At 50.4% G+C, this 25,722-nt stretch overlaps 1 protein-coding gene and 1 long non-coding RNA gene across 4 annotated transcripts in view; both read left to right on the top strand.

The window, feature by feature from the left end:
- Window positions 1–25,722, top strand: part of LOC125939611 (uncharacterized) — a 118,786-nt gene that overhangs the window by 70,410 nt on the left and 22,654 nt on the right. The gene's annotated exons all lie outside the window — the stretch shown is intronic.
- The window catches only part of LOC119443172 (retinol dehydrogenase 13), a 100,696-nt gene that overhangs the window by 58,343 nt on the left and 16,631 nt on the right, over window positions 1–25,722 (top strand). For all 3 annotated transcript variants that reach the window (XM_049662626.1, XM_037708336.2, XM_049662625.1), the window contains 2 exons: window positions 907–999; window positions 2,686–2,880. In XM_049662626.1, the coding sequence (XP_049518583.1) occupies window positions 907–999; window positions 2,686–2,880 (288 nt within the window). The remainder of the gene's footprint in view (window positions 1–906; window positions 1,000–2,685; window positions 2,881–25,722) is intronic.

Here is a 25,722-nt window from a genome sequence, read left to right as displayed (position 1 = left end):
CCGCTCGGGCGCGTTCTCTTCGGCGGCGCCCGTGTCTCCCGCGCTCAAAGTAGACGACACAGGCGTTCGGCGTTCGCTTCAGCGTGCACGCCGTAGCGTTGTTTTTGTGGGCCTTTAAGTCAAACAGTAACTGTTCTTGTCGATGTCTGTTCGAGGGCCGTAATACTAACAGCGCTGATACGTGCAGTGTACCCTTGTTCGGAAATTGCTAGCCTAAGATGGGATGCAGGTGGGATGCGTGAGTGCCCTCAGTAGAAGTTGTGAGGCACGCGACCGAACGGGAGCAACGCGCGCGGCCGCGAACGAGAGAAACACATGTGACCGGTTGCCTTGGCAACCAAGACGGCGGTAATTTCTTTCTCAGCCGCCAGGTGCCGCCAGCATGAAAGTGGCTCCGCGGGCTTGTGACATTATCTGGTCGCCGCAACTGGCGGAGTTTCCACTCCTAAAGGTTTCTTGCTCCGTGGTCGAAGTCATAGTCATGAGCATAACTAAGGCTTTCGCCTTAAGGTCTCTTAGGTGTAGCTAAGGGACTCTTGAGGACTCATGACATGAATATCATGGCATGCGTGTCATGTAGGCCATGAAATGGCCCTACTTCTTGGTGCTCTTATGGTCGATTCGTTAACTTGGTAACCCCGCACACTGCTTCGCATAAAATCGATTCCCCAAAGGACGTGCGATCTGCAGGCCTTTAAGCTTTGTCGTGAGAAATCCTGCACGGAAGTTTTTATGTCATCCGTGGAAAATCTCCAAATGTTAAAATTCCGCATTTTAATACGCTCGCTCTTTTTTTACTCTGGGAAATATTTCAGCTGGAATGCTGGTCAATATAATTTTCTTATGCCTGCGTGTCACTGTTTGCGCTGTCATGCTGATTGTGTCTCTCATTCGTTTTCATTACAGATTCAAAAAAGGTTAAGCTCACCGAAGATGGGTTTGAAGAAATCTTCCAGGCAAACTATTTGGCTCCTTTGCTACTCACAGTGCTTCTTCTTGGTGAGCCATACTTTTCTGAAAACTTCTGGACATGCAGATTTTTAACTTGGCTCTAACCTTTAGCAACTAGAATGTGAGTTTTTGGTAGGGGTCATTTCTCATTCTGTCTTGCTAGTGTGTGCACAATGTTTATGAAGCAATATAGAATCTATCATTCTTGGTAAAGGTGGTATGATAAAGGTCACTGCTCAGTGAAGCATATAGGTTCAGAGGTTCGGCCCAAATGAGAAGCGGCGACAGCTGTAGCTGCTCTATAACGTAGCAACCTCAGAGAACGCACAGCAAATAGAGTCCATTAAAGCTGGCTTTTAAATGTATTGGATAGTTTGTCCACTGATATTGTAAACATTATGTGTACTATTCAAGTATAGTGTAAACACCCGCCGGGGTGGCTTAGTCAGCTAAGGCGTTGCGCTGCTGAGCCCGAGGTCGCGGGATCGAATCCCGGCCCCGGCGGCCGCATTTCGATGGAGGCGAAATGCAAAAACGCCCGTGTGCTTGCGTTGTAGTGCACGTTAAAGAACCCCAGGTGGTCGAAATTATTCCGGAGCCCTCCACTACGGCGTGCCTCATAATCAGAACTGGTTTTGGCACGTAAAACCCAAGAAAGAAGAAGAAGTATAGCGTAAACATAAGGAACACCGGACCGCGCAATATTGTCACGTAACAGTGATGTTGAAGAAAACAGCGCTAAACTGTGAGTGACGAAGCTGATTCTTTATTGGGCGATTATGTGCCCCAGCAAAGAAACTAACTCACTTCACAACAAGAGCGGCGAGCACAATCGCCGGTCGTCGTATAACCGAGCAGTGGCGAAACGTGTCGGCTTTTATACTTGACTCATCGAAGGTTCCAGAGTAATGCCTGGTGTCCGCATGTCTTCCAGAAAGTACCACACAAATGGCGTCACTCATACAATCAGATTACATAAGCATCGGTGACCAAAGACGACGGATAGAAGCATCGATAACGTTTGAGTAGCTTCCGATACATGCAGGCGCGTTCTGCGCCGAGCGATAACGTTGAACTTTTGTTAGCCGGTGAAAAGCGGTCACCGGTGAAAGATAAACAAGTACATGGCCGCGATTTTGTAGCGATGCCTTATGACTTATTTTGGAATAGTCTTATCATCCACCGCTCACGGCCGGCTGATCCCGTTGATAACGCGAGCGGACCGTCGCTCTGACCACTGACAAAGCGCGATAAGCGCAAAAAGGCATTATTACTTTAAAGTCATCGCTACGAAATACCGGCCCATGTGTCGATATGTAGCTGCATAACAGTCAATCGAGCAGGGCAGAGCGATTGCCATGATGTCTTTACTTCCACGTGACCATTTTCTGCGTCATTACAATACGACACATACACCTCCTGGCAAAGGAAATCCTAACTGGTTCATAGGAAAGCTGTTAGTCAATTATTTATTGCGCTTTGAGGCTTTCAAGTATTTTTTTAGGGTGTAGATGTGGCAGAATCTGCATATAACAGGGGAATAAATATGAAATGTCGCGAATGTCATGGCAGTAATCCCTTGATAGAAATGGGTGAAAGTGTAGTAAAAGAGAATGTGTCCCCTTTGGTGAAATCAATGAAAGTACATAAAACATAACGTCGCTGGGAAACGAGCCTCTGCAGGACGGGAGCACCATACAGTTTAGCCGATCGCAATCATTGGTGGTGGCGCAGACTTGCTGAAGAAGAGTTCACCGAGCAGGGTGATCAATGTCGCCTCCGACTTCCACCGGCTGGGCGAAGTGGGCAGCGTGGCGCAGAAGGCACGGGGCGTCAACTTGGTGGCCAACCCGACGGCTGTCTACGGGAACGCCAAGCTGGCGCTGTGCATGGCCACCGTCGCACTGGCCGACAGGCTTCGAGGCACCGGTGAGTGCGGCGCACTCTGATGAAGTAGGCTTCGCCCGCTCTGCGGAGATCGTTGCCGATGGTGAACACCTTCCGTGCGTCGAACGTCGTGTTGAAGGGGTCCCGGGGCAGTTCAGCCCCGTGACCAATTTATCACACCATGAGAACGACGTACCGCAGAAATATGCTTTCTCCAGCTGAGATCGTTTAGCTTATTCTGTATCGCTGTCGGAATAACACCTGCGAATCTTCATACTTGTGTGTGGCCGCTGCTTGCTTGATAAACTTCTGCGCTAATAAAAGAAAAGAAGAAAACATAGAACGAAAAAAAAAAGGGGGGGGGGGGGGAGATTCTCTAGGCTGCCCGCTGTTGTGCCTCGAGATATCCTGCAGGATTTGTTTAACTAAAGAGCCCACACCTGTGCGTTGTTTCCCCGTTACGAACATCACGTGCCCTGTTCTGCGGCTCTGTACACGAGGTCGTGGGTTCCATTGCTAGGGTCGGCTTGCACGAACACTTAAAAACGAAAATAATAACTATTTTATTGCCGCGTTATTAAACGCCACCTAGATCACCGCGGCTTCACACCTAGTCCACAGCTTATTAAAAGTGCTGGTCAGGAAATTTCACTTGAAAGCGTCGCCTCTTAATGCAGAATATTGTGGAACTCGGGCGAGCAAATTCTTAGAACGAGCATGGTATCGCGGTATGGTATTTAAGAAGCAAGGCATGTCATGCCACAAAAAAAAAAAGAAAGAAGAAGAAAGGAAAGAACATTTTACCAGATTTTGGTTAACCTTTTGTAGTGACAGGTGCCACAACACATGTTGTGTTCTGATTGATTAAAGAAACGTTTTAACAATCCTATGCGTCTATGCGACATTTTTCTACTAGTCAAAAAGTAGGGTTCTTGCCGAGGCTAGGGTCGCAGGGGAACAGTTGACATGGCCATCAATCACCGCGATTTGTACTGTGCCTTGTTGTCCATTCGCCACACTCACGCCGACTGGAAGGCATTCTTTCGATGACCAAGGACGCGGGTATGATTTCGTGCGCCATCTTTTCCGCCACGAAATATTTTGAAGAACGAAGGAACTTTTCCATGCAGCACCGTCATCGGGTCGCCAAATGTAAACTGAGTGGACGCGACCTAGACGCGGCGTCTCCATATGTGCGGTTCCAGCCTCGTTAGGTGGTAATTGTGCCATTGTGTTGCCACACGGGAGTACGAAAATTGCAGTGGTGTGTTGATACGTTTGTTGCACTGCTCTGACGGCGACGTTAAAAGAGTTCTTGAGGTTAAGTACACGGATGAAGCGGCTCGGCGTTTCGGTGGTAGCGATAGGCCTACTACAAGCCGATTGCTTCAAAGCGACTGTGTCGGCTGTTGTGACGAAATTTTTCAATGGGTTTTGCTTACCCTGTCGTATGCGTTTTATGCATTCTGCCCGTCAAGGCAACAGCCATGCGCCAATTGTTGACTACTGCACAGTGTGTTGTGCTGAGCGTTGATGCACTGCCGCACAGTCTCGGAAACTCGTGATGCTGGAACTATCACTTTCACGTATGCTCGGTGCACGTAAGTATAAGCACGTAGTTTATTGTATAAGGGGTGGATGTCGGAAACGTAGAATGCTTTCTTACGACCCTCACACTTTACATTCACGTGTGTAATATTCGTGTAATAAAATTATTTACGTGTGATTATATCGCACATACTGCAATAAATAAAAATGTTTATTCACCGTCTTCCTAGCTGTGTCCTTTGCTGCAAAATGAAGGTGGCATAGCGAAGATCATGCACTCTATTGCCTAAATGAGTGCGTAGCGGTGCGACTATCGCCTCCAGAGCCGGTGAAGAAGAAAACGGCTCACGTGCATGTATAGCACGAGAAAAAAAAAAGAACACGCTAGCACGCTCGACCTGAGCGGCCGCGGTATCTGCCACTCCCGAGATCCAGCGGCCCCGTAGCTGGCCTGCCTAATTAAACCGTGGCCACGGCGGCTGCCTCTTCGCGCCACCTCACACAAATTGGTGACACCGGAAGACCGAGAACAGCCATGCCAGCCTCAACACAGCGACTTTAACAAGGCAAGAGTGACGAGGCCTCACGAGGTCCGGCAGACGTCCCGCGGTTGTAGTGTGTGCAGTAATTCTACATCGACATGCCGGATATCTGGTTCATCCAGCTGGACAGCCACTTCCGTATCAACAAGATTCCAGGCTCCCGCTGCGTTCTAGGCTCCGGCTGCCGCCCCCCGGGACCGACTTCTTCAAGGACTTGCGGGCAGCCGTCCTTGCTCACTACGCCACCTCGAGCGCTCAGTCACAACAGCACTCGCCATTTCAACCTTCGCGTCATTCCGCGTCTTGTCATCCCACATCGCCTGCGTCCAGCCGTGCCGATCAGCACGCGCCGACCCCAGCATCAAAGCTCTACTCGGTCCGGGAGTCTCCTACTCATCTAAAAGGCAGTTGAGCAACGACTCTTTCCAAGGAATTCACTGGGCCAAACGCAAGTCTTTTCGGCTATTCTACGGTCCGCTGCTCTCCTTCCTTGGACGTGCCAGCAAGCCATCCGCTTTCCGTCCGGGGGCACCTCACTCATCACCGATTCGGAGGCTCTTCCACCGGCTGCACTTCGCAGGCACGGCGACGCCACAAGGACAACCTCCAGCGAAGACCGCAACCCCGATGCTATCGGCATTCGCTATTTCGCCGCAAGCAGCAGCAGGCAAGCCTTCCGATGTTATGTGTTCGTACCTTCCGCAGATGCATGACCTACCGAAGTTTCGCAGGAGCAGCTCTGCCATCTGGTTTCTTCAGCTCGAGAATTACTTCTTCGTCAACAACGTGAGGGACCAAGCCTTGCGCTATCTCCACGCAAGTCGCGAGCTGCCAGACGGTTTTCTTTCGGAGCTCCGACTTATACCAGGCTCGGGCATCTACAAGAACCTGCGGCAGCTCGTAATTTCTCATATACGGCATCACTATATGGATGCGGCTCCCTCACTACCTACGTTGCCGGGGATTTCTGGTATACATTTTTCTCGGATTGAGTGCCCCCAATACTACCAACGACGACAGCACCTGCTTTCCGTAGCCCCTCTGACGAAAGCCATGCCAAATTACGCAACAAACGAGCAGCGGCCGGACTGACCACGCCATCTCGAGACCAAGGTCTTGCTGGTCATCACAATACACAACCCTGCACAACCGTACCCACACCTGAAATAGTGAGGCAGCATAAATCAGTAAGTTCAACAAGGCACAGCGACATTCGAAGTTCTCCGCCACTGCCACCATTGCTCGCCGTTCGACAACGCCGTCTTCAGCGTTGTTCCCCTCAACGGCCTGAACTCTCGGCACGTGCCATGAACCGGCCAATAAGACTCAACTCTACTTGGCGAGTTGAACCGCACTGGCGCGCAGACGTTGACAACGCAAGACGACGTCTTCAACTCACAAGACAATGCGCCCTGTGTCTATAGACTAGAGCACTGCACGGGCTCGGGCTTACCCGAAAGCCCGGGCCCGGTCCGGCCCGTGAGCCGGGTCGGGCCGGGTAGGACAGTTTTTCAGGGGCTCGGGCCAGGCTCGGCCACGGCATGGACTTTTTAACCCGGGCCCGGGCCAGGCTCGGGTATTTTGACGCGGGCCCGGGCCGGGCTCGGACGTTCTGGTGGTGTGCATGTAACGTGCAGCGAGTTATCCTCGCGCGTCTCGACTGTGAAAAACCTGTTGCCCCAGCGCAGCTGGAAGCTAGCAGTGCTACTCCTGTGTACTTCCCTTTTCTTCTTCCGTCGTATTTTGCGCTGTTTGAACAGAATTTAAAAGTCCAGAAAGAGTCCTCAAACCAAAGGATGCCATCGTATTCCTTACCTAAATCAATGTAATTAATGCTTTCAGCGCGGTGTAAGCGCGTTCGCGACTTGCTGATTCTTCAAAGGCGAATTTTTAAAACGATTACTGGTGAGATAAGATAATTTGTCACGAGGCTGAAATATGGCACGGCGTCCATCTATGATTGCACGCATGTTCTCAACCGGCCGCCTAGCAGCAGCGCATTACGCTGCACCATGGAGGAGCGAGAAGCTTTCTTTCTCAATTTACTCCATCCATGCGCTGCACTCACGACCGGTCGTGGCGGGGAGATCAGTGGTCGTGGCTGCGCTTCGGCTAGAGTGTACTCGAATACGGTTGAGTGGGACGAGCGGCTGGGGCGGCGCATGCTTGGCAGTGAGGCGCCCGACGTAGAAAAATACTGTGGGGGTGTTGCGATAGAAGTGGATTGGGCCGCAACAAAGACGCGCCGTTGGAAAGTGTTGGCGATACTGCTCGGCAGGGTCATTCGTAATACTTCGCGCGCTGGTATTTGCGTTCAGACCACTCAAATAGTGTTCATAATTGCATATGACATGCATTTATGCCTTAAGAATAAATTCTTTTCATTCTCTTCTTTATTTTATTTTTTTAATGCCACTCGGTGGTCTTTTTCGGTCTCGGGCCGGGTTCGGCCCGGGTTCGGCCCGGGTTCGGGCCGGCTTCGAGCCGGTCTCGGGCCGGGCTAGGGCCTAAGGTAAAGGGGTGGCGGGCCGGGCCGGGCGGGTAACGTAGATTATTTCCGGGCCCGGGCCGGGCCCGGGTCTCGCCATAAAACTTTTGGTCGGGCTCGGACGGGTAGCTCGGCGTAAAATCTGACCCGGACCGGGCCCGGGCTGAAAAAATCGGCCCGTGCAGTGCTCTAGACTATACAATCTCAGCCGCGACCATCAGAGAGCTTTTTGTGCCCTTTGCCGCATCACGGATTTTACCTGGACTTCTTAACGGACGGTACGAATTGCCACTCATGTTTAGGGGAGAGTTGGGAGGTTTGGGGTGGGTATAGGAATGGGATAGCTCGTGTATGTCTCCTGCAGTTAGTTCAAACATGTTGACCGACTACTCACGAAATGGCGCTTGCATGCCGATAGCCTTGCTGTAATGGTGGACGTCTTCGGCGGATGGAGCTCTCTGTGATTAGAAATTGCCTCTCTGACGTGTCAAAAGTAAGTTTTGCTGTCTCAATTACACCTCTCTCACATTTAAAGCGCTCTGTGGATGCTAATACCAATTTGTCTCCGAAAACACACCTCAGCGTCGTACTTCGTGCAAGAACAATTTTAGGCCTAATACCATCATGTTTTCTTTGAATTTCTTTCTTTCCCTGGGCAACGTAGATTGGGAGGAATGGGACTGTTGAGTTGAGGCTGCTTTCCCATTCCTCCGCACAATAAGGCTATTGCTGTGTCTAGCGAATCAGACTGGCTGCATAACAATTCACGTTAAGACACGTTAAACTAAAGGAGCGTTATAAAATGCGAGGTCGCTCCACTTAAAAAGGTTTGATTACTGTACACATTTGCGAGCAGCCCAGGATAAGTGCGTGAATAGTAGGCTGCAGCAGAAGCTGTTAAATGCATGCAACGAACTCAAGCGCGTTTTGTTTGCGTGAATATTTACCTTTGCAAATTATGGATCCTTTTTCATTTTCGGGAACATGCCAAGGGTATACAAGAGAAAGCAGCCCAACATCGAGCAGTTTGATGCTGTGAGATTGGTGTGCGATAAAAATAAAAGTATAAAAGACGTAGCAGAAGCACTTAAATATCAATATCGTCGCTTGTCCGAGCAGTGAAGAAGTACAAGGAATGCGATGACCGAGGCGGAATCATGTTCAAGTCCAATTTGGTCTGCGGAATGGTCTTCACAGCCGAAGGTCGTGGCGTAGTCAGCGAGCTTACTTGGGACGGGCTCTCTACGCTGCGCCGGGTAGTTGTGCAGGTTCGTTCACCTTCACTACTTGAGTCGGCGGCAGCGCGAAAGCGTGGTGAGGACAGCGCGCCCACTTGAGCTTCGGCGGCATCGTCGTGCGGGAAGATGTCTGTACTACTCTTGAAAGAATATTTGCTGAAGGCAAGCATTATGGGCTGTTCCTTCACTGGGTAACCAGTTTGCAACAGCCTTAAACCGGAAATGCCCGGCGTCATGGGAACACGAAGGATGGAAAAGCTGAGGAGGGGACCTGACGTCACTCTTCGTGAAGCGAAGTGACGCCGGAAGTTGGCGTTACACCACCATCATGTCGGGCCAAATTCTCCGCTCTTGTTTACATTTTAATGCGATAGTGTTAAGGGTCCCGTGTCGCAGAAAATCCAGCGTCCGCGTCGATGTCAGCATCCGTCGCAGAGAAAATCATCCCGAACTACCCCAACCGAGCAGTCCCTCCGCGTGGCGCAAGGTGATAGTGCAGAAGAAAATCATCCCGAACCACCCCGACCGCGCAGGCTTTCCGCACGGTGCAAGGTGTTGGTGAACAAAAATTCAATTTCTCACAGTGAAATCCATCAGAAAATGGAAAAGTACGACTTAACCACGACCTACAGACATGGTGGCGTCGGATTGTAATTTGAATTTACGAGAAAACATAATTCTGTTACGAGGAAACTCAAACACTAACCCCTTTTCCGGCATTTCTACCAGACCTACAGCTGCGCGCTCGGGAAGTTTACTTGCGAAAATGATATCCAGATAGCGCTCGCATCCTCGGCAGGTCAAATTGGGACTTCGCTTGCCTAATGCGTTTTGGACACGCGCGCGCGTCGGGGCAATAGCAAACAATTAATAAAATATTTAAAAAAGGTGCTACGCCTTCGCATTTTAATATAACATGACTTATGTTGCCCCTGGGAAAACGTCTTCCCAGCAAAGTATTTCTGTTTAAAAGTGAAGCCGGCTTTAAGGGGATCGGTGTAAGCTGGGCCTTTGTAGGCTGGCTTTCCCACGTTTTGAGTTGCAGTGGGAAAGCCAGCTTACAACGGGACCCGATAACGGGGCTCGAACGGGGCGCGATAACGCTATCGCATTCCACTCTTAAAAGCGAAGCTTAAGCGTCCTCGAATTTTTTTGAATCGCGCTTCGCACTAGCGGAGGAGGGGGGTGGGGGGGGGGGGGGGGCTGTAGTGGCGCGACTATCGCCTCCAGAGCTGGTGAAGAGGAAGACAGCTCACGTGCATGTGTATAGGCACCCTGCGCTAAAGCTTTGCAGAGTATACAGCAGCGCCAGAACACACAGCCTAGCGAGCGGGCGAAGCAAAACTGGAGGGACGCTGCATATATTCGCCGTGACACTTTCGATCGCTTATCACGGGGCAAGAGTGTCCGAGTTGTGAAAACAGTCGAAAGTGCGCGTGCGCAGGGCATAACACTCAGACGATCGATGAATTGACCGCTATCGTTTGGAATGGCGTATCATTTTCATCACCTCTCTAGCGGCCGGTGTCGGCGACGCTGGGGTGAAGCGCCCTCTGAATAGTGCAGGGTGCCCATAGCGCCCATGAGCGCTATGGGCACCCTAAAAAATGAGCGCACCCCTAAAAAAATGAGCGCAGCTTGCACTAGTGGTGCAAGGCTGGAGCGAACAGCGGAGCTTGTGATCGACCTAGCTTATTCCGACGATGCTGGATAGGCACCGTGCATCGCAGTTTGCGCGCGATCTATGCGCCACTACAAGTGAAGCTTTGGGACGGCCAGTGTCAAAATCAGCAAAACTGCAGAGACGCTGTACACATTCGCCGTGATAATTTCGATCGCTTATCACGAAAGAAGACTGTCTGAGTTGTGAAAATATCAAAGTGCGCATGCTCTGCATATGATAGCACGCATTCGCAATCGATATGAGCAGCGGGAACAATTGTGAGCTTGATATCGTCAAAGCGCAGGGCATACCTCTCAAACGAGCGACGATAAGGAAGCCATTGTCGTTCGGAATGGCGTATCATTTTCATCGCCTCTCTAGCGGCCGGCGTTGGCAATACTGGGGCGAAACATGAAATGTCGTAGCGCCATCTGAACAGTGAACGGTGGCCATACTCAAACGCAGACTCTCGTGTTCTCGAAACTCGGGATCTTCGACTCGACGACGCCTCTTCTCGGCTGCAGCTTCGGCACGGTATTCCGGATCGGCTCGCCGCCGACGCGCAGATTGTCGCTTTGCCGCGCCACGCGCTTCAAGATGAGCGGCTCCTTCTCGAGTGTCCGGATTTTCTTTGGTCGTCCCATTGTCAAGGCTACATGTACTCTGCACAGAGTCGACGAGAGTTCTGCCGCCGTCGCGGCGGCTCCGCGCTTTATCTCCCCAGTGACGTCACGACTAAGTTCCGCCTCCACGCGATCATCCAATTGTCAACGCGGCTGGGAAAAAGCGCGTAACAAGGCGGTAGCAAAGCTTTGCGAAGCGACGATGCGGCCTGGTGAAGCGAGGCACATGTGGTTGATAGGCGACGCGAAGTGACGTCATGGCTAGATGGAGCAGGTGCGCGGTCGTCGCAGCTCGGCTCGACGATGCGGAGCAGCGGCGAAGCGAGGCGCAGCTGTGCCATGTGGTTGGTAGGCAACGCGCGGTGACGTCATCGCCAGGCGCAGTTTCTGGTCTTCACTATACGGGCCAACCTCCGGCTTAAACAGCTCCGCTATTAAAAGAACACGTTAGCGCGCTCGACCTCAGAGGCCACGCTGTATCTGCCGCTCCCGAGATTCCGCGGCCCCTAGGCTGGCCAACCTAAATAAACCGTGGCCACGGCGGATACCTCTTAGCGCCGCCTCCGACAAGTGCCTGGTATGCATCACTCTTTCTGCTAAAGTGCTCGTTCGTTCGCGGTCGAATTTCAAACAAGGAAAGCATTTCGTGGTGCAGGCATTTTAAAGCGAAAGCTTTAAGGGCCCCGTTATGCAGTTAGCACAGTATCAACGGCGTTCAGCGTGCGAAAAAAACAATAAACCTCCTCGGACCACCTCCCCTCTCACTCCTCCCATGATGAATGCAATAGAGGTTTTGCTGAATTGAATTCAAATTTCCCGCGTTCGCCTTGCTCTCGCGCCATCTGTTGGGACCTTTTATTACTGTTGGCTTAAAGTCAGCTACAGAGCCGCGGCTTCAGCCAGCGTTACTAGATTACCTGAGGTAATCTAGTAACGCTGGCTTCAGCGGGTTGTTTTTACCGCGTAGCGTCTCTTCGACACCATTTCTAACGCGTTGATTTTTCATTTACTAACGTAAAAAGCAGTCCAATATGTATTCTTAATTAAATGAACGTTGTGGATAACAGTTATGTACATATATTTTGCCTCAAATAGGCCTGAGGTTTCCTTTGCGCTGTATAATGTTGGCGTGTATGACCCCGTGCCACCAGTGCTAGTAGCTTGGTTGGTTTTGGCCGGGTGGTTGAATCGGTTTTGGCCAGGCGGTTGAATGGAATAACAGACAGACAGGAAAAGTTTTTCGCGTTTAGGCAGCTCAAGAAAGAATATCGTCTCTAAAAATAGGGCTGTGGCTTAACTCATTTATGCCTGGGTGTGCGTAGCGAGAGGTACAGTTAATATTATTGTTTAGCTTGGTTCTCTCTACGGTTACATCTTTGTCGTTTAGCTTCGTACGTCTGAGTGTTTAGGTTTGGTTGTTACCTCTCGTTAAGTTATGGTTACATTAAAGACTAGACATTTTAAAAGTGTAACGCATTTATTTTGAAAGTCTTCATCTTGCTTCTCAATTGCCACAAAGACGGCCCAATTTTCGATGAGGCGGGAGGATGAGGGGTTGTCGTCCAGTGACTTGAACACGTTTCGTGTGCTATCCTCATCTGAATCCACTCGCCTGGGCGCTTCGTCCTTACGACGCTTCTCGAGGCTTGCGGCTCGTTCTTCCTCCGTCTCCTCGGCTCGCTGCCTCCTCAAGGTTTCGTTCCGACGACGAAGCCTGCTTCTTTCAGTCTCTCGGACTCACTTTCCATATCTGCCGACGAATCCCACCGAGCCACCCCTTCTATATATACGATGCGACGCCGGCTCTTCCTCTGTTGCAACGGGGTGTCACCGGATCCTCCTCTGACGTCATGCTGGATGCAAGCGGCGAACGCTTGCAACGCAACTGCGGCGGCGGCGCGTCGCCGCGGTAACTCGAGCAGACGACGCCAGATGGCGCGGCAAGCGGTGCTGCCACACGGGAGCACACGGTAATACGACAAATGAGGCAGTGCATGGTGACATGGGTTGGGCCTCTTTTGAAGTAAGAGAAGCACTGAGTAAAATTAGTTTTGAAGAAAGGCTCAGGAACATGGATAAAAATAAATGGGCGGCTAAAGTGCACAAGTATCTCTACATGAAAAGCGTGGACACAGAATGGAGGAAGATGTCAAGGAAGTTGGCAACCAAGTACAGGATAATCGAAACTGTAAATTGACAACCAGGGGTCATCAGAAAGAAAGTGAGAGAAATAGAGACCGTGAATTGGATGCAAAGAATGGAAACAAAAAGGACAACGGAGATTTACAAGAATGAGAAGAAAGAAATTAGACGGGAAAATTTGTACGATAACACAAAGGGCAGTGCCTTGCTATTTGAGGCTCGAGCCGGTTGCCTAAGGACGAAAACATATCGGAACAAATATTCGGAACTAGATGAGACATGTGTATGCTGCAGTAAAGATCAAGAGACCACTCAGCACATCCTAATGGAATGCGACGGGATCCACCCAGCGAGAACTGTAGGTAACGTGCAACTCCCAGAAGCGCTTGTGTTTAAAGTGGAAGGAAACATAAACAGATCAGCCGTAGAGATCAGCAAGAGACGATTAGAGTACTGGTAGAAAAAAAGCAGGGAAAAGATGGATACGACCTGATCTCTTAAAATCATAGGCAGCGGTACAAGGTAAATTTTTGAAAAAGAAAAATAATAATGAGAGGTATACAAAAATGCTAGATAAAGAACATGTATAGTATACCTGATTAAATCAAGCAGGCTAGGTGACTATTTGTCGCCGCCCCGTTTCAAAGGGGATGCCAATAAATCATCATCATCATCATCATCATCATCATCACCAGCTGTGGTGGTTGCTAGGTAACGGCTCAGCTCGCGGTGCGGCCACCGGCCACAGCGAAACGGCGAAAATGCGGCCAATGTAGCTCCCGCTACAAAACTCGCTAGCAATACCAGCGGGGACCGTGCCGTGTTTCTAGAAATCACAGAGCGGTGCGCACCACGTGCTTTCTACCAATCATAGCGCTGCGCAGCAATATCCGTGGCAGCGGCGGTGCCGGCCGGACGGCCGGGGAAAAGAAACATCCCCGCCGCTTCCACTCCCTGAAGATGGTCGAACAGCGAAGCTGTGTTAGTTACACCGAGTGTTACGAGTGTTACATGTGGATGTGTTGCACGTGATGCAGTTTCGTAAACACAAGTAAGCACAGATCTACAACAGGAATTTATATTGAAACGTTGCGCGGCGAGAAGAGGCAGCGGTTTCCGACGCTACTCGACGAGGGTCCATTTCTCTGGTCGAAACCTGATGAGCCGCCGCCAGAGGCATCGCCTGCAGTCACGGACACCGCGCGTTCGGCGCGAACGTGTGAAAACGCGGACGACGTCTGCAGGAGCTCTACACGTTGCGCGTCATCCGAAATGGCGCGCGGCATAGAAACACCTCTTATCGCCCCTCCTCCTCGCGCCCAGCGTGGCCTCTCATTGGTCGCCTCTTCACCCCAGCTCGCCCCCTCTCATTGGTCGCCTTCTCTTTCAGCGAGCCTCTTCTCTGCTGATCGCGTGACCTGCCCTCCCCCGGCACGGCTCTCATCCTCTCCTGGTGATGTTACCTGCGTGACACTAACCAGACAGCGAATGGTTGACTAAGAAAAGCTCCGCTGTTAAAAAAAAAAAAAAAAAAAACACCGCCCAAGCACTCCGTACAGATGGTTAACCAGCGAAGCTGAAACGTGCGGCTCGGTGTTCAGCAGTGGGTTAATCCCGACGCTGTATTGAAGCGTTTCTCATTTATTGGTTATACATGTTTGCGTTTCTAGTGGAACGCAAGCGCCAATGGCGGGCGGATGCTGCTAACCACGACGCCGCGCTAACTCGAGATATCGAACGCATGCGACAACGGCGAGCCGAGGAGATGGCGTTGCGGTACAGCGTACTATTTTTTTTTTTTTTATAGAATAGGTACACTGTAGTTGCGGGCAGAGCCAGCTATGAACGCTGGGCAGAGCGGCGTCACCGTCGCAATGGCGGGAACGCTTTCGCTAACGACGTCACTAACGGCGCTGCCAATGGCGCGCGCGCTTGGGTGCGACGTAGAGAACGACGTAACTGACGGCGCAGCCAATGGAGACGTTTAGAGAAACATGGGACGAACGGCGTAACATTTCGCCTAGCCATATACAATACAATTTTCGCTGTAAAAAGGGAACGCGTTGAGCGTCGGCGAAGTGACGGACGTGCTATTTTCCTATGCTTTGGCGGATTATCGAACGTTTCGTGGAAATTCTACTTACCAGCGATCGACGGAACCTACAAGCAACATGGGGATGCTGGATTTCTGGCGGTAGGCGCATTTTTTCGATTTTTACTGCCATTTGAAGTTCGAGCTCGGCCAGCTGAGCGCTAGGCCTAACGTGAAGGAACCGAGCCAAAGCCTCGGTGAGGCCGTGCGGCGTTCGCAAGCTAACATGAGCCTGGAGATGGAGCCCGTAGACGCTGCCGCTTCCCCGGACGAGCTCTCAAGCGGGGGAACGTGGTTTATTGGGAGGAAAGGCCGTTTCACGCCCGAGCACGGCGACGCATCCGCTGTGCGCGAGCCGACGGGGAGTGGTACGAGGCCTAACCCCCGGCTGGGGAAGAAACTAGCTGCAAGATCGGTCGAGAAGCAGTACGCGGAGGTTCCGGAAGGTGCTGAGAAAATTTTTATTCGCCCGAAAGGAGGTATTAATCGCATCCTGGAAGAAGTTGGAAGACTGCGCATGCACGTCTACCTGGCCCAAGCAGCCGGGGTCGACCCGGAGGCTGCAGACGAAGACGTAGCATCACCAAACCTGACGCAGCAATCGATCATGATAGCTACGCTAGATGCGGCACGAGCAAGCAAGTACGCTGCGATCACGGCACTTCGGGTGGGTAGATCGATGGTCGAGACGAAGGCGTATATTGCCATGCCGGAAAACGGAGGGAAAGGAGTGATCCACGATGTCCCGCTGGATGCAACTCACGAAGAAATCCTCGATGCACTTAGAAGAAATAAGAAAAAACCCTTCGATTATTGGAGTCAGAAGACTGGGAGCGAAATACAAATCTGTATTGCTCCTGTTTGAAGACCGGAAAGTGCCGATGGAAGTTTACCTCCGATGCTTCCCCACACGCTGCTACCTATACAAGAAAAAAATATGAAGTGTGTGTCACCTGCGGAAAACTTGGACATCGGGCCGACGTTTGCCCGAACCCCGACGACGTCAGATGTCGGGGATGTGGAGCCGCCAACCCGGAATCAAATCACAGCTGCGAGCCTCGATGCTTGCTATGCAAGAAAGCCCACCTCCTAGGCGACAACAAGTGCCGGGAGATATATCGCATGCCGTACATCATCAAGAAGAGATTATGGGAGAAGAAGATGGAACAAGAGAAGCTCCAGGCGCAAGCCCCTACTCAAGGCGAGCCCCAGGCCAGCAAATCGGCACCTATAGAGGAAAACCGAGGCAGAGCAAGGGATGCTACCAGTGACCAGGCGGGGCAGCAGTTGAGAGAGAGATCTAGTTCGAGACCCGGAAGGAGGTCCAGTTCGTGGTCCGGAGCGGGCCGCCAGCAGAATCCAGCCAAGGGGCCTGCTGACCAGGGCCGAGGACCTGCTAACCAGGGCCGGGGACCAGGCCTGCCGCCCAGGGACCCCAAGGGCCCATGGGGGAAAAAGAAAAAAGAAGAAAATATCCACTCGGTAAGCTTTGGTAGCAAGGGCTCCCAGGCTGAGAAAGATGAGATTAGCTTACTTAAGAAAGAAATAGAGGAGCAGAAGAAAGCAAACATGAGGTTAGAACGATTGCTGAGGGAAAACCAAAATCAGCTGATCGCACTAAAAACAGATAAGCGTCCCGCAGAGGCTCCCAAAAAATGCAACACCCAAATCACTCCTCCTGCTCCTGTACCAGCTTCATCTGGACCGGAGGAAGAGGTCATGAATGTTGATTTTACGAGACAACCCCCTTCCAAACGCAAGGCGGGGGAGACCGACCCGCTGGTGAGCTGGCAAAAGAAAATTGAAACGTGGCTGACAAAAATGGACAAGGAGAACGAAACTGTGAAAACAGGACAGCTACAGAATGGAGGAGCAATTGCGCTATTACAGGCACAAGTGAACCAACAGTCTTACAAGATAGACGCCCTGAGTGCGTCGATGGATACCTTAGGCACAACAATAGCTAGGCTGTGCGAGAAAATCGGGGCAATAGAAGCGATTCTTAATAGAAATGGATAAACGTTCGGATAAGAAAAATTCCTCCACATTCTGGCAGTGGAATTGTAGGGTAGAGCACTGCACGGGCTCGGGCTTACCCGAAAGCCCGGGCCCGGCCGGGTAGAACAATTTTTTCACGGGCTCGGGCCGGGCTCGAGCCCGGCTCGGGCACGGCGTGTGCTTTTTGACCCGGGCCCGGGCCGGGCTTGGGTTTTTTTACGCGGGCCCGGGCCGGGCTCGGGCTTTCTGGTGGTGTGCATGTGACGTGCAGCGAGTTATTCTCGGGCGTCTCAACTCTGAAAAACATTATTTTTTGGTCTCGGGCCGGGTTCGGGCCGGTTTCGAGTCGGACTCGGCCCGGGCTCGTGCCTAAGGTAAAGGGGTGGCGGGCCGGGCCGGGCGGGTAACGTAGATAATTTCCGGGCCCGGGCCGGGCCCGGGTCTCGCGATGAAAGTTTTGATCGGGCTCGGGCGGGCCGCCCAACGTAAAAACGGGCCCGGGCCGGGCCCGGGCCGGGCCCGGGCTGAAAAAATTGGCCCGTGCAGTGCTCTATTGTAGGGGGTACCAAAGGAAGAGAGCGTTGCTGCAACAATACCTCGAGGTACAACAGGAAGCACCCGTAGCCATAGTCTTGCAGGAAACGGGTAAGGCCCCTGTTAGGTTATCGGGTTGCCAAAGCTCTGACAGCGGCAAGGGGGATAAAAGCCGAGTCACCAGCTTCATAAAGCGAAACATTGCAACCATAGTCCATGATGTCTCCCCAAGCGAGGCAGAGGCTGTTCTCGTTGAGATTATCACAGGAAAGAAAAATAGCGATAGCATATTCCTGCTGAATGTGTACAGCACACCCAGGCAGAAGAAAATTAAATTCATTACTTTATTCCGCAAAGCACTCAAAGCCGCAGCTGGGAGACCGCTCATCATTATGGGAGACTTCAACGCGGCTCACGAGGAATGGGGATATACCTACAGAGACCCCAAAGGTAGACGAATTTGGGAGGATCTACAAACGCTAGGGCTTACTCTACATAATGACCCATGCGTCCCTACGCGCACAGGCAACAGTATAACCAGGGACACTGCACCCGACCTCACGATAACCCATATATATGGCGGGAACAGTAACGTGGAGAAGCACAGGACAAAATCTAGGCAGCGACCACTTTATTATTTCGCTCACGCTAGGAAAAGGCGTCAAGACTCGCCTCATCAAACAGCCGAAATTAACGGAGTGGGACAAATTCAGAGAAATAAGAAAGGAGGCCTCACTGCCGGACGATATCTACAATATCGACGAGTGGACACACCTCCTTAAAACGCACATAGGGCAAGCGACTACAACTATAGAGGATGAGGACGCACCCCCAGCGCTAGACTGCAAACTGCTGAACACGTGGAGCAGAAAGAGTAACCTGGAGAAAAGACTCAAGGCACAAAGATGGAACAGGAATATCAGGCGCGAATTAGCCAGACTCAATAAAGAAGTCGAAACATATGCGATTAAGCTCAACGAGCAGAATTGGTACAGCAAGTGCGATGAGATGCAAGCCAATATGAGTCTCTCCAAAACCTGGAGCCTTCTCAGACATCTCATCGACCCTAGTAAATCAAAAATGCAGGCTAGTAAAAACCAGGTGAAAGCGAGGCATGGCTTCGTTGGTACAGATGACGAGCTCATTAGCGAGCTCCAAGAGACATATCTTGGAAAAACAGAGAGCGAGGTGTTTAAGGACTACGAGGGACCTCCCAACCCAGATCTCGATGCCCCCCTCACCTCGACAGAGGTTAGAGCAGAGATTAATAACCTCAGAAAGAGATCGGCCCCGGGTCCGGACGGGATAACGAACACAGCTCTCAGGAATCTAGACGATGAGTCTATCATCGCACTAACCAAATACATGAACCAGGTGTGGGAGACAGGAGAACTCCCAAAGACATGGAAACAGGCGGACGTAGTCTTTATTCCAAAGCCAGGCAAAGTACCCAGCTTGAACAACATGCGACCAATTCCCCTCACCTCGTGTGTAGTAAAATTGATGGAGCATGTTGTTCAGACGAGACTGACCAGGTACATGGAGGAGAACGATCTCTGGCCGCATGAAATGGTTGGATTCAGGCCGGGGCTCAGTACACAAGATGTCATGCTCAGACTTAAGCATGATATCCTAGACCGATATCACTCAACTGACACCAGGGCGATCCTAGGCCTCGACCTCACCAAAGCATTTGACAACGTTAGCCACAAGGCTATCTTGGCAGGCCTCGAAGAGGTAGGTGTGGGTCATAGGGCATATACATACGTCAAAGACTTTATGTCACAGAAAGAGGCGAATATAAAATTTCTGGATGTAAAGTCCCCTCCCATCACACTCGGGAGCAAGGGGACTCCCAAAGGGTCGGTGCTATCACCCTTCTTATTCAACATAGTGATGAGGGGTCTCCCAGCGGAACTCAATAAGATTAAATCGATAAAATTTATCATGTACGCGGATGATATCAACATCTGGGTTAACAGTGGGAGTGACGCAGCCATCGCACTTAAACTACAGATAGCGGCAAATATGGTGGAAGAGGATGCGGCCCGCAGAGGCTTGTCGTGCTCGCCACGGAAATCGGAGCTATTAATCATTGAGCCAAAACATCAAAGGAGACACGCTGGGGGCAGCAGACCAATCAATGTATTCATAAACGGAAAGGAGGTTCCCAAGGTCGAGGAAATCAGAATTCTGGGCATGTATATCCAGAGAAATGGATACAACCTCACGACAATCAAAAAGTTGGAAGGATACGCGGCGCAAGTCACGGGGATCTTTAGGAGAGTTGCACTCAAAGGCAGGGGCCTCAAAGAGAACAGCCTCCTCAGGCTCATGCAAGCCTTTATTACTAGTCGAATAGCGTATGCGACACCGTATCTTGTTTTTAAACAAGAAGAAAACGACAAAATAGATGCGATTATTAGGAAGAGCGTTAAGAGAGCCCTAGGACTCCCAGACTCGACCTCGACAGACCTTCTTCTCAAAATGGGGGTTCACAACACGCTAGTTGAGCTCACTGAGGCAGTACGAGTATCTCAGTTGGAAAGATTAGGCCAGTCCAAAACAGGGAGAAAAATCATGGAATGGGTAGGAATCCAATGTGACAGGGGTGCCCCGACTGGCAAGAAGGACATTCCATTGGACGCACGTAAACGCTTTCGGATTGCCCCCCTACCTAAAAATATGCACCCTATCTACAACAAGGAGAGGAGAGCTCACAGGGCTAAGGCTCTAGTAAATAAACTTGAAAACACACCGGCGTATAAAGTAGCGTACTTGGACGCCGCTTGCGGCAGAGACGGGGCTGCGGTATCGACGGTGGTAGATGGCGACGGCTGCATTCAGATAGCGTGCTCCACGTGCACGAGGGACGCCTGTACAGCCAAGGAGGTTGCAGTAGCGCTCGCTTGTGCGGGTACAAAAGCGGGAGTCATATTACGCGATAGCAAATTAGCTATCCGAAATTTTAGCAAAGGGCGAATCTCGGAAGAGGCCCTCAAATCTCTACTCAAAAACCCTCCTAGTAGGAAAACTTTTATTTGGGTTCCGGCCCATGAAGAAGTCCCAGGTAACGAAGCCGCTCACGAGCTCGCCCGAGCACTCTACCACCGGGCAACTCCTAGAGCAGCCAGTTCCAGGGATAAAAGATAGCATCATCACGTACAGGGAAATTGTAGATTATTACAAAGCCGAAAGAAGAATCTTTCCGCCTCCGCATCGGTCTCTCTCTCTGGAGGACGCTCGCATTTGGCGGCGCCTCCAGGGAAACAATTATACATCACCATATTGGATCTACTTAACTCAGACGAGGGACTATAACGACGCCCTCTGCAAAATTTGTAAGGAGAAAGGTACGTTAGACCATGTAATATGGGAGTGTGCTGGTTCCCCAGGGGCCAAGGAAACATTGACAGTAGAGAAGCCTGGGAGGCCTTGCTCCAGAGCGAGGCTGAAGACAACCAGAGTCGAGAAATCCGCCTGGCTGTTGAGGCCGTGAAGACTCACCGTCCTCAACGCGCGGGGACTGCTTCGTCCTCCCCCCCTACCTACGTGTAGGTTAAGAGGCGGGCACACCAGCTCGGTGGAATAATAAAGTTTTGGAATAAAAAAATCGCTGTAAAAATCAACTAGAACGCTCGCCTTCGCGCATAGCATTCGCCGCCAGCGTTTCCCGGTAAACATTACAGCTACATAAGCTAAAGTTGCCGGGAAGCGTGAGAAGCAGCCAGGGATCTTTGAATGCTATCGCGTTCTAGTCTTAAAGGCCAAGCTTAAGCGTCTCCCAATTTTTAATGCCACATTTGGGTCTACTATTTCTTGCCTCGTTCAGATTAAATCGGAATACACGTCGCCTACTTTGCAAAGTCGAAAGTGTAGCAACTGCGCTAACGGAACCGGAGTGCCGCCTGTCGTTATAGCGGCAGAACATGGCGCATGCCATGTTTCACCCACAGTCTGTGGTTTCACCTTCACATTGTCAGACGGCGCCACTGTTCCGTTACAGCAAATTCGACACGTTCTGTTTAGGCGCTGCAAGCGTCCGCCTGCAGGCAAGTATTACACTCGACTGCGGTATTAAAACGTGCCCACTACGAAATATGAGTGCGAACGAGTCAGCGTTTTAGCCAGAAGAGGCATGCATACCTCGCGTTCCGCCTGCATTTTATAGCATACATGAATCGCATCATTTTTCAGTGGGTGTGCACCATTGCTCAAATTGAGGTTCATTTAATGTACTGCAGAGGGCCCACGAGGTGCCTCTCACTAAAGCCCCTGGAAAACCTCTTACGTAAGAAACTTTCAATGATTGCATGGCCGCCATGATCGTCTCCTTACTGCGCCGATCGGTGTGATTATAGTGGCAAGAGCGCGAGCTCTAGCTAACAGGACAAAGCACATTGTAGATTAATTTCTGTGTGATTAAGAGCCCTCGGAGGCCATGCGATTTATTTGATCATTCTTTTTGCCCTTTTTCTATTTCACAGACGCCGTCTCTGTGATCGGCGCCAACTCTGCGTGAGCCACCATGCGAAAGGCTGAGGGAGAAATGAAATTGAATATTACAAATTATGAATGCGAGTCATTCACATCGTTCAGTAGCGCCTGAATGGCCTTGAAACCCGATTGAGCGTCTGGCCAAGGGCCTAAAATAACGTCCTCCGACAACAGAAGGCCGTCGAGACGCGCAAGGTCATTCTTCAAACTTTGACGCTCTTCCACTTACTTAGGGCAGTCACAAAGCACATGACCTATAGTCTAATTTACATGACACAACTCACAGTCTGGAGACTCGGTGCGTCGCATGAGGTGCACGTATCCGCGCGTAAACGCTACCCCCAGCCTTAATCTGTGCAGACGACTGGCACAGCTGCTTTGAATTTTCGGTGGTAGCCTAAATCTCATGGTAGGGTCCAATCTCTGTAGTCGTCTGTGTCGATTATCGGGATTGTCCCAGTGCTTTTCTGTCGATTTTCGGATGACACTGGAGAGGGGGCAGTTGGTGTCCGCTCTTGAAAAAGGAATTGCAAGCATTGACTGTGGTTCTTCGAGTGCTTTCTTTGCTTCGGCATCAGCCAGTTCGTTGCCGTGTATACCACAGTGACTGGTAATCCACTGAAATGTGATGTGGTGGCTGTTTTCTTGCGCTAAAGTGTATAGCTCGGCAGTTTGAAGAGCCAACACTCTGTAAGCGCTTTCTTTCAACACCAGTCTAAGTAGTTGCAGAGCCGATTTTGCGGCACTGAAGACTGTCCATACTTGAGGAGGGTGTCGCGAAATATATTGAACGGCCTCTCTGATTGCCACTAGTTCCACAGATGTTGTAGTCGTCTTGTTACACAGACGAAACCGTTGAATGACTTGATGCGCAGGCACGACGAAAGCCGCACCAGACGCATACGAAGAGACCGATCCGTCTGTATACACATTCACCGACGAGTCATATTCTTTCGACATATATTCAAGTGTTAAATGTCTGAGGCCGACGGTAGGTATTCACGATTTTTTAGAAATTCTGGGAATAGATAGACGTACCCGTATTTTGGACATTACCCATGGGGGCATACGTGGAAGGTCAGCAGGGGTCAAAGTATGATGGTATGGTAGATTCTTGGCATTTAATGGCTCTTGAAAAAGTGGAGTCCGGCCATATATATATATATATATATATATATATATATATATATATATATATATATATATATCGGGAAGTGTCGATAAGGGGTGGCATCCATGACGGCACATCAGTCGCAGGAATACTCGAAGTGGTTCGCATCGTAGATAGACAGATAAAGGGGTGACGCGAGCCTCCTCAATTGTTCCGTAGGTTGAGGTGCAACGTGGAACACCGAAACATGTTTTCAGCATCTGTGCCTGGGCACTTTCCAGCGTACGCAAGCGTGACCGGCTCATACCTCATAAAACTGGCAGGCTATACCGAATATAGCCGACGTAGAGAGCGTGGTACAGCCGGAGTAGCGAATGCTCAAATGGACCCCACTTCATACCGGCCAGAAAGCGAAAAACTTGAGCAAGCCCAGTTATTTTTTTCTTTAACATTTCCACATGCTTCGACCATGAAACACCGCGGTCAATGACAACGCCGAGGTATCTGTGGTGGGTCACATATGGGATGGCATTGCCATTGATCATAATTGGATACCAACACATAAGCTTCCGTGTGAACGCTATCACAGCGCACTTATCTGGGGCCAGTTGTAGTCCTTGGCACTGCAGGTACTGAGATGTTAAAGAAACAGCTCGCTGCAATCTTGCACGAATTTGCGGTCGCGTGACTGCGGACGCCCATATGCATATGTCGTCTGCGTAGGTACTGATGCGTACTGTATAAGGAATTATTTCCGCAAGGCCAATAAGGGCGATATTGAAAAGAGTCGGGCTGAGTACTCCTCCTTGAGGCACTCCACGGACCACAACGTGTCTTCTCGTTTCGCCATCAGTCGTGGACATGAAGACTGTGCGACCATCTAGGTAACTTTCAATCTACATGTAGAGACGGCCGCCGATACCCAAATTACTGAGGGCATCAAGAATGGCTTCGTGCAGCACATTGTCATAGGCTCCTTTTATGTCCAAGAAAACTGCTCCTACAAGTCGGTGTCGCCTTTTTTCGGGTTCGATCGTGGACACGAAATCAATGACCCCATCTATTGCAGAACCTCCACGTCTAAATCCGTTCATCATTTCAGGATAAAGCTCATTCCCTTCCATGAACGATTATAATCTAGTGAGCACCATTCGTTCCATCACCTTACCGACACAGCTAGCTAAAGCTACTGGCCGGTAAGATGACATTTCGTAAGGCAATTTTTCAGGTTTTATGAGGGCCACCAAACGGCTGGTTTTCCACTGCTTCGGGACTGTACTGGATGACCACGTGGCGTTATAGTACGACAGCAGGACTTTCCGACCTTCCACACCAAGGTGGCACAGAGCATGAAATACCGTCAGGTCCAGGTGCAGAAGATCGTCTCGAAGCAGCAAGTGCAGCTTCCAATTCCGGCATCGTGAAAGCTAGGAAGGTCAAAACGAGCATCTTTAGGAGGTGGCACGGGTCGATCCAATGTTGGACATGTTTAAATATCGGTACTGGTGACTATCTTACAGAAGTATTCGGCAACCTGCACTTCCGTCAGATTGGTGAAGTGCTAGAGCACGGAAAGGATGTTTTTTTTTTTTTTTTTTTTTTTTTTTTTTTTCTGAGGAGGGGCACGAAGGCTTCGTACTATCTGACATATCCTAGAAAGTGGCTTTCGAGGATCCAGAGACGAACAGAAGGTCCTCCACCGTTGTTTTCCCATTTTTTGAAGGTGACGCCGTATTTTTCGTTGAGCTTGTCGACATAAGACAAGGTCTAATGACGATTGAGTTCGCCTCACCTTCCTGTCCGCTCTACGACGGATCGCGCGGAGCCGTTCATACTCAATATCAATCGCCGTTCTGAATGTAGGTGCACTGATAACCTTTGTTGTCTTCTGGACTGACGATACAATAATGTCTTCTATATCAGATGGTGAAGTGATGTCTCCGCAATACTCTTCGACAAATGTAGAGAATGTGGACCAATCAGTGCAGCGTACAGTAGATGCAGTTGATTGCACAAACCACTTCATCTGCACATATATATTTTTTTATTTATTTTATTTATTAGTATACCCTCAAGACCCAGAGGGCGTTACAGAGGGGGTGGGTACAATGTAAATAAAAAACAAAACAATAAAAGGAATTCACAGGAAAACAACAACAACATAAGTTTGCAGCTACACCAGTAAGTGTTCGGTAACTGCAGACTTGAACAATGCTTGGTCCTCAGTGGCAGCGATGGAGGGAGGAAGGTGATTCCACTCTCTACTTGTCTTCGGAAGAAAAGAATGTAAAAAAGATTAGTGCGGCACAAAGGAACGGCTACTTTATTTGGGTGGTCAACACGTGATGAAAAGTAGACAGGTTCTGAGATGAATTCCTGTCGAAGTACTTGATTATGAAAAAAAAAAT

The sequence above is a fragment of the Dermacentor silvarum genome, chromosome 2 (assembly GCF_013339745.2).
Source record: "Dermacentor silvarum isolate Dsil-2018 chromosome 2, BIME_Dsil_1.4, whole genome shotgun sequence".
NCBI classification, from domain to species: Eukaryota; Metazoa; Arthropoda; class Arachnida; order Ixodida; family Ixodidae; genus Dermacentor; species Dermacentor silvarum.
The sequence above is the reverse complement of the archived record's forward strand: the minus strand, read 5'-3'. Positions and strand labels throughout refer to the sequence as shown.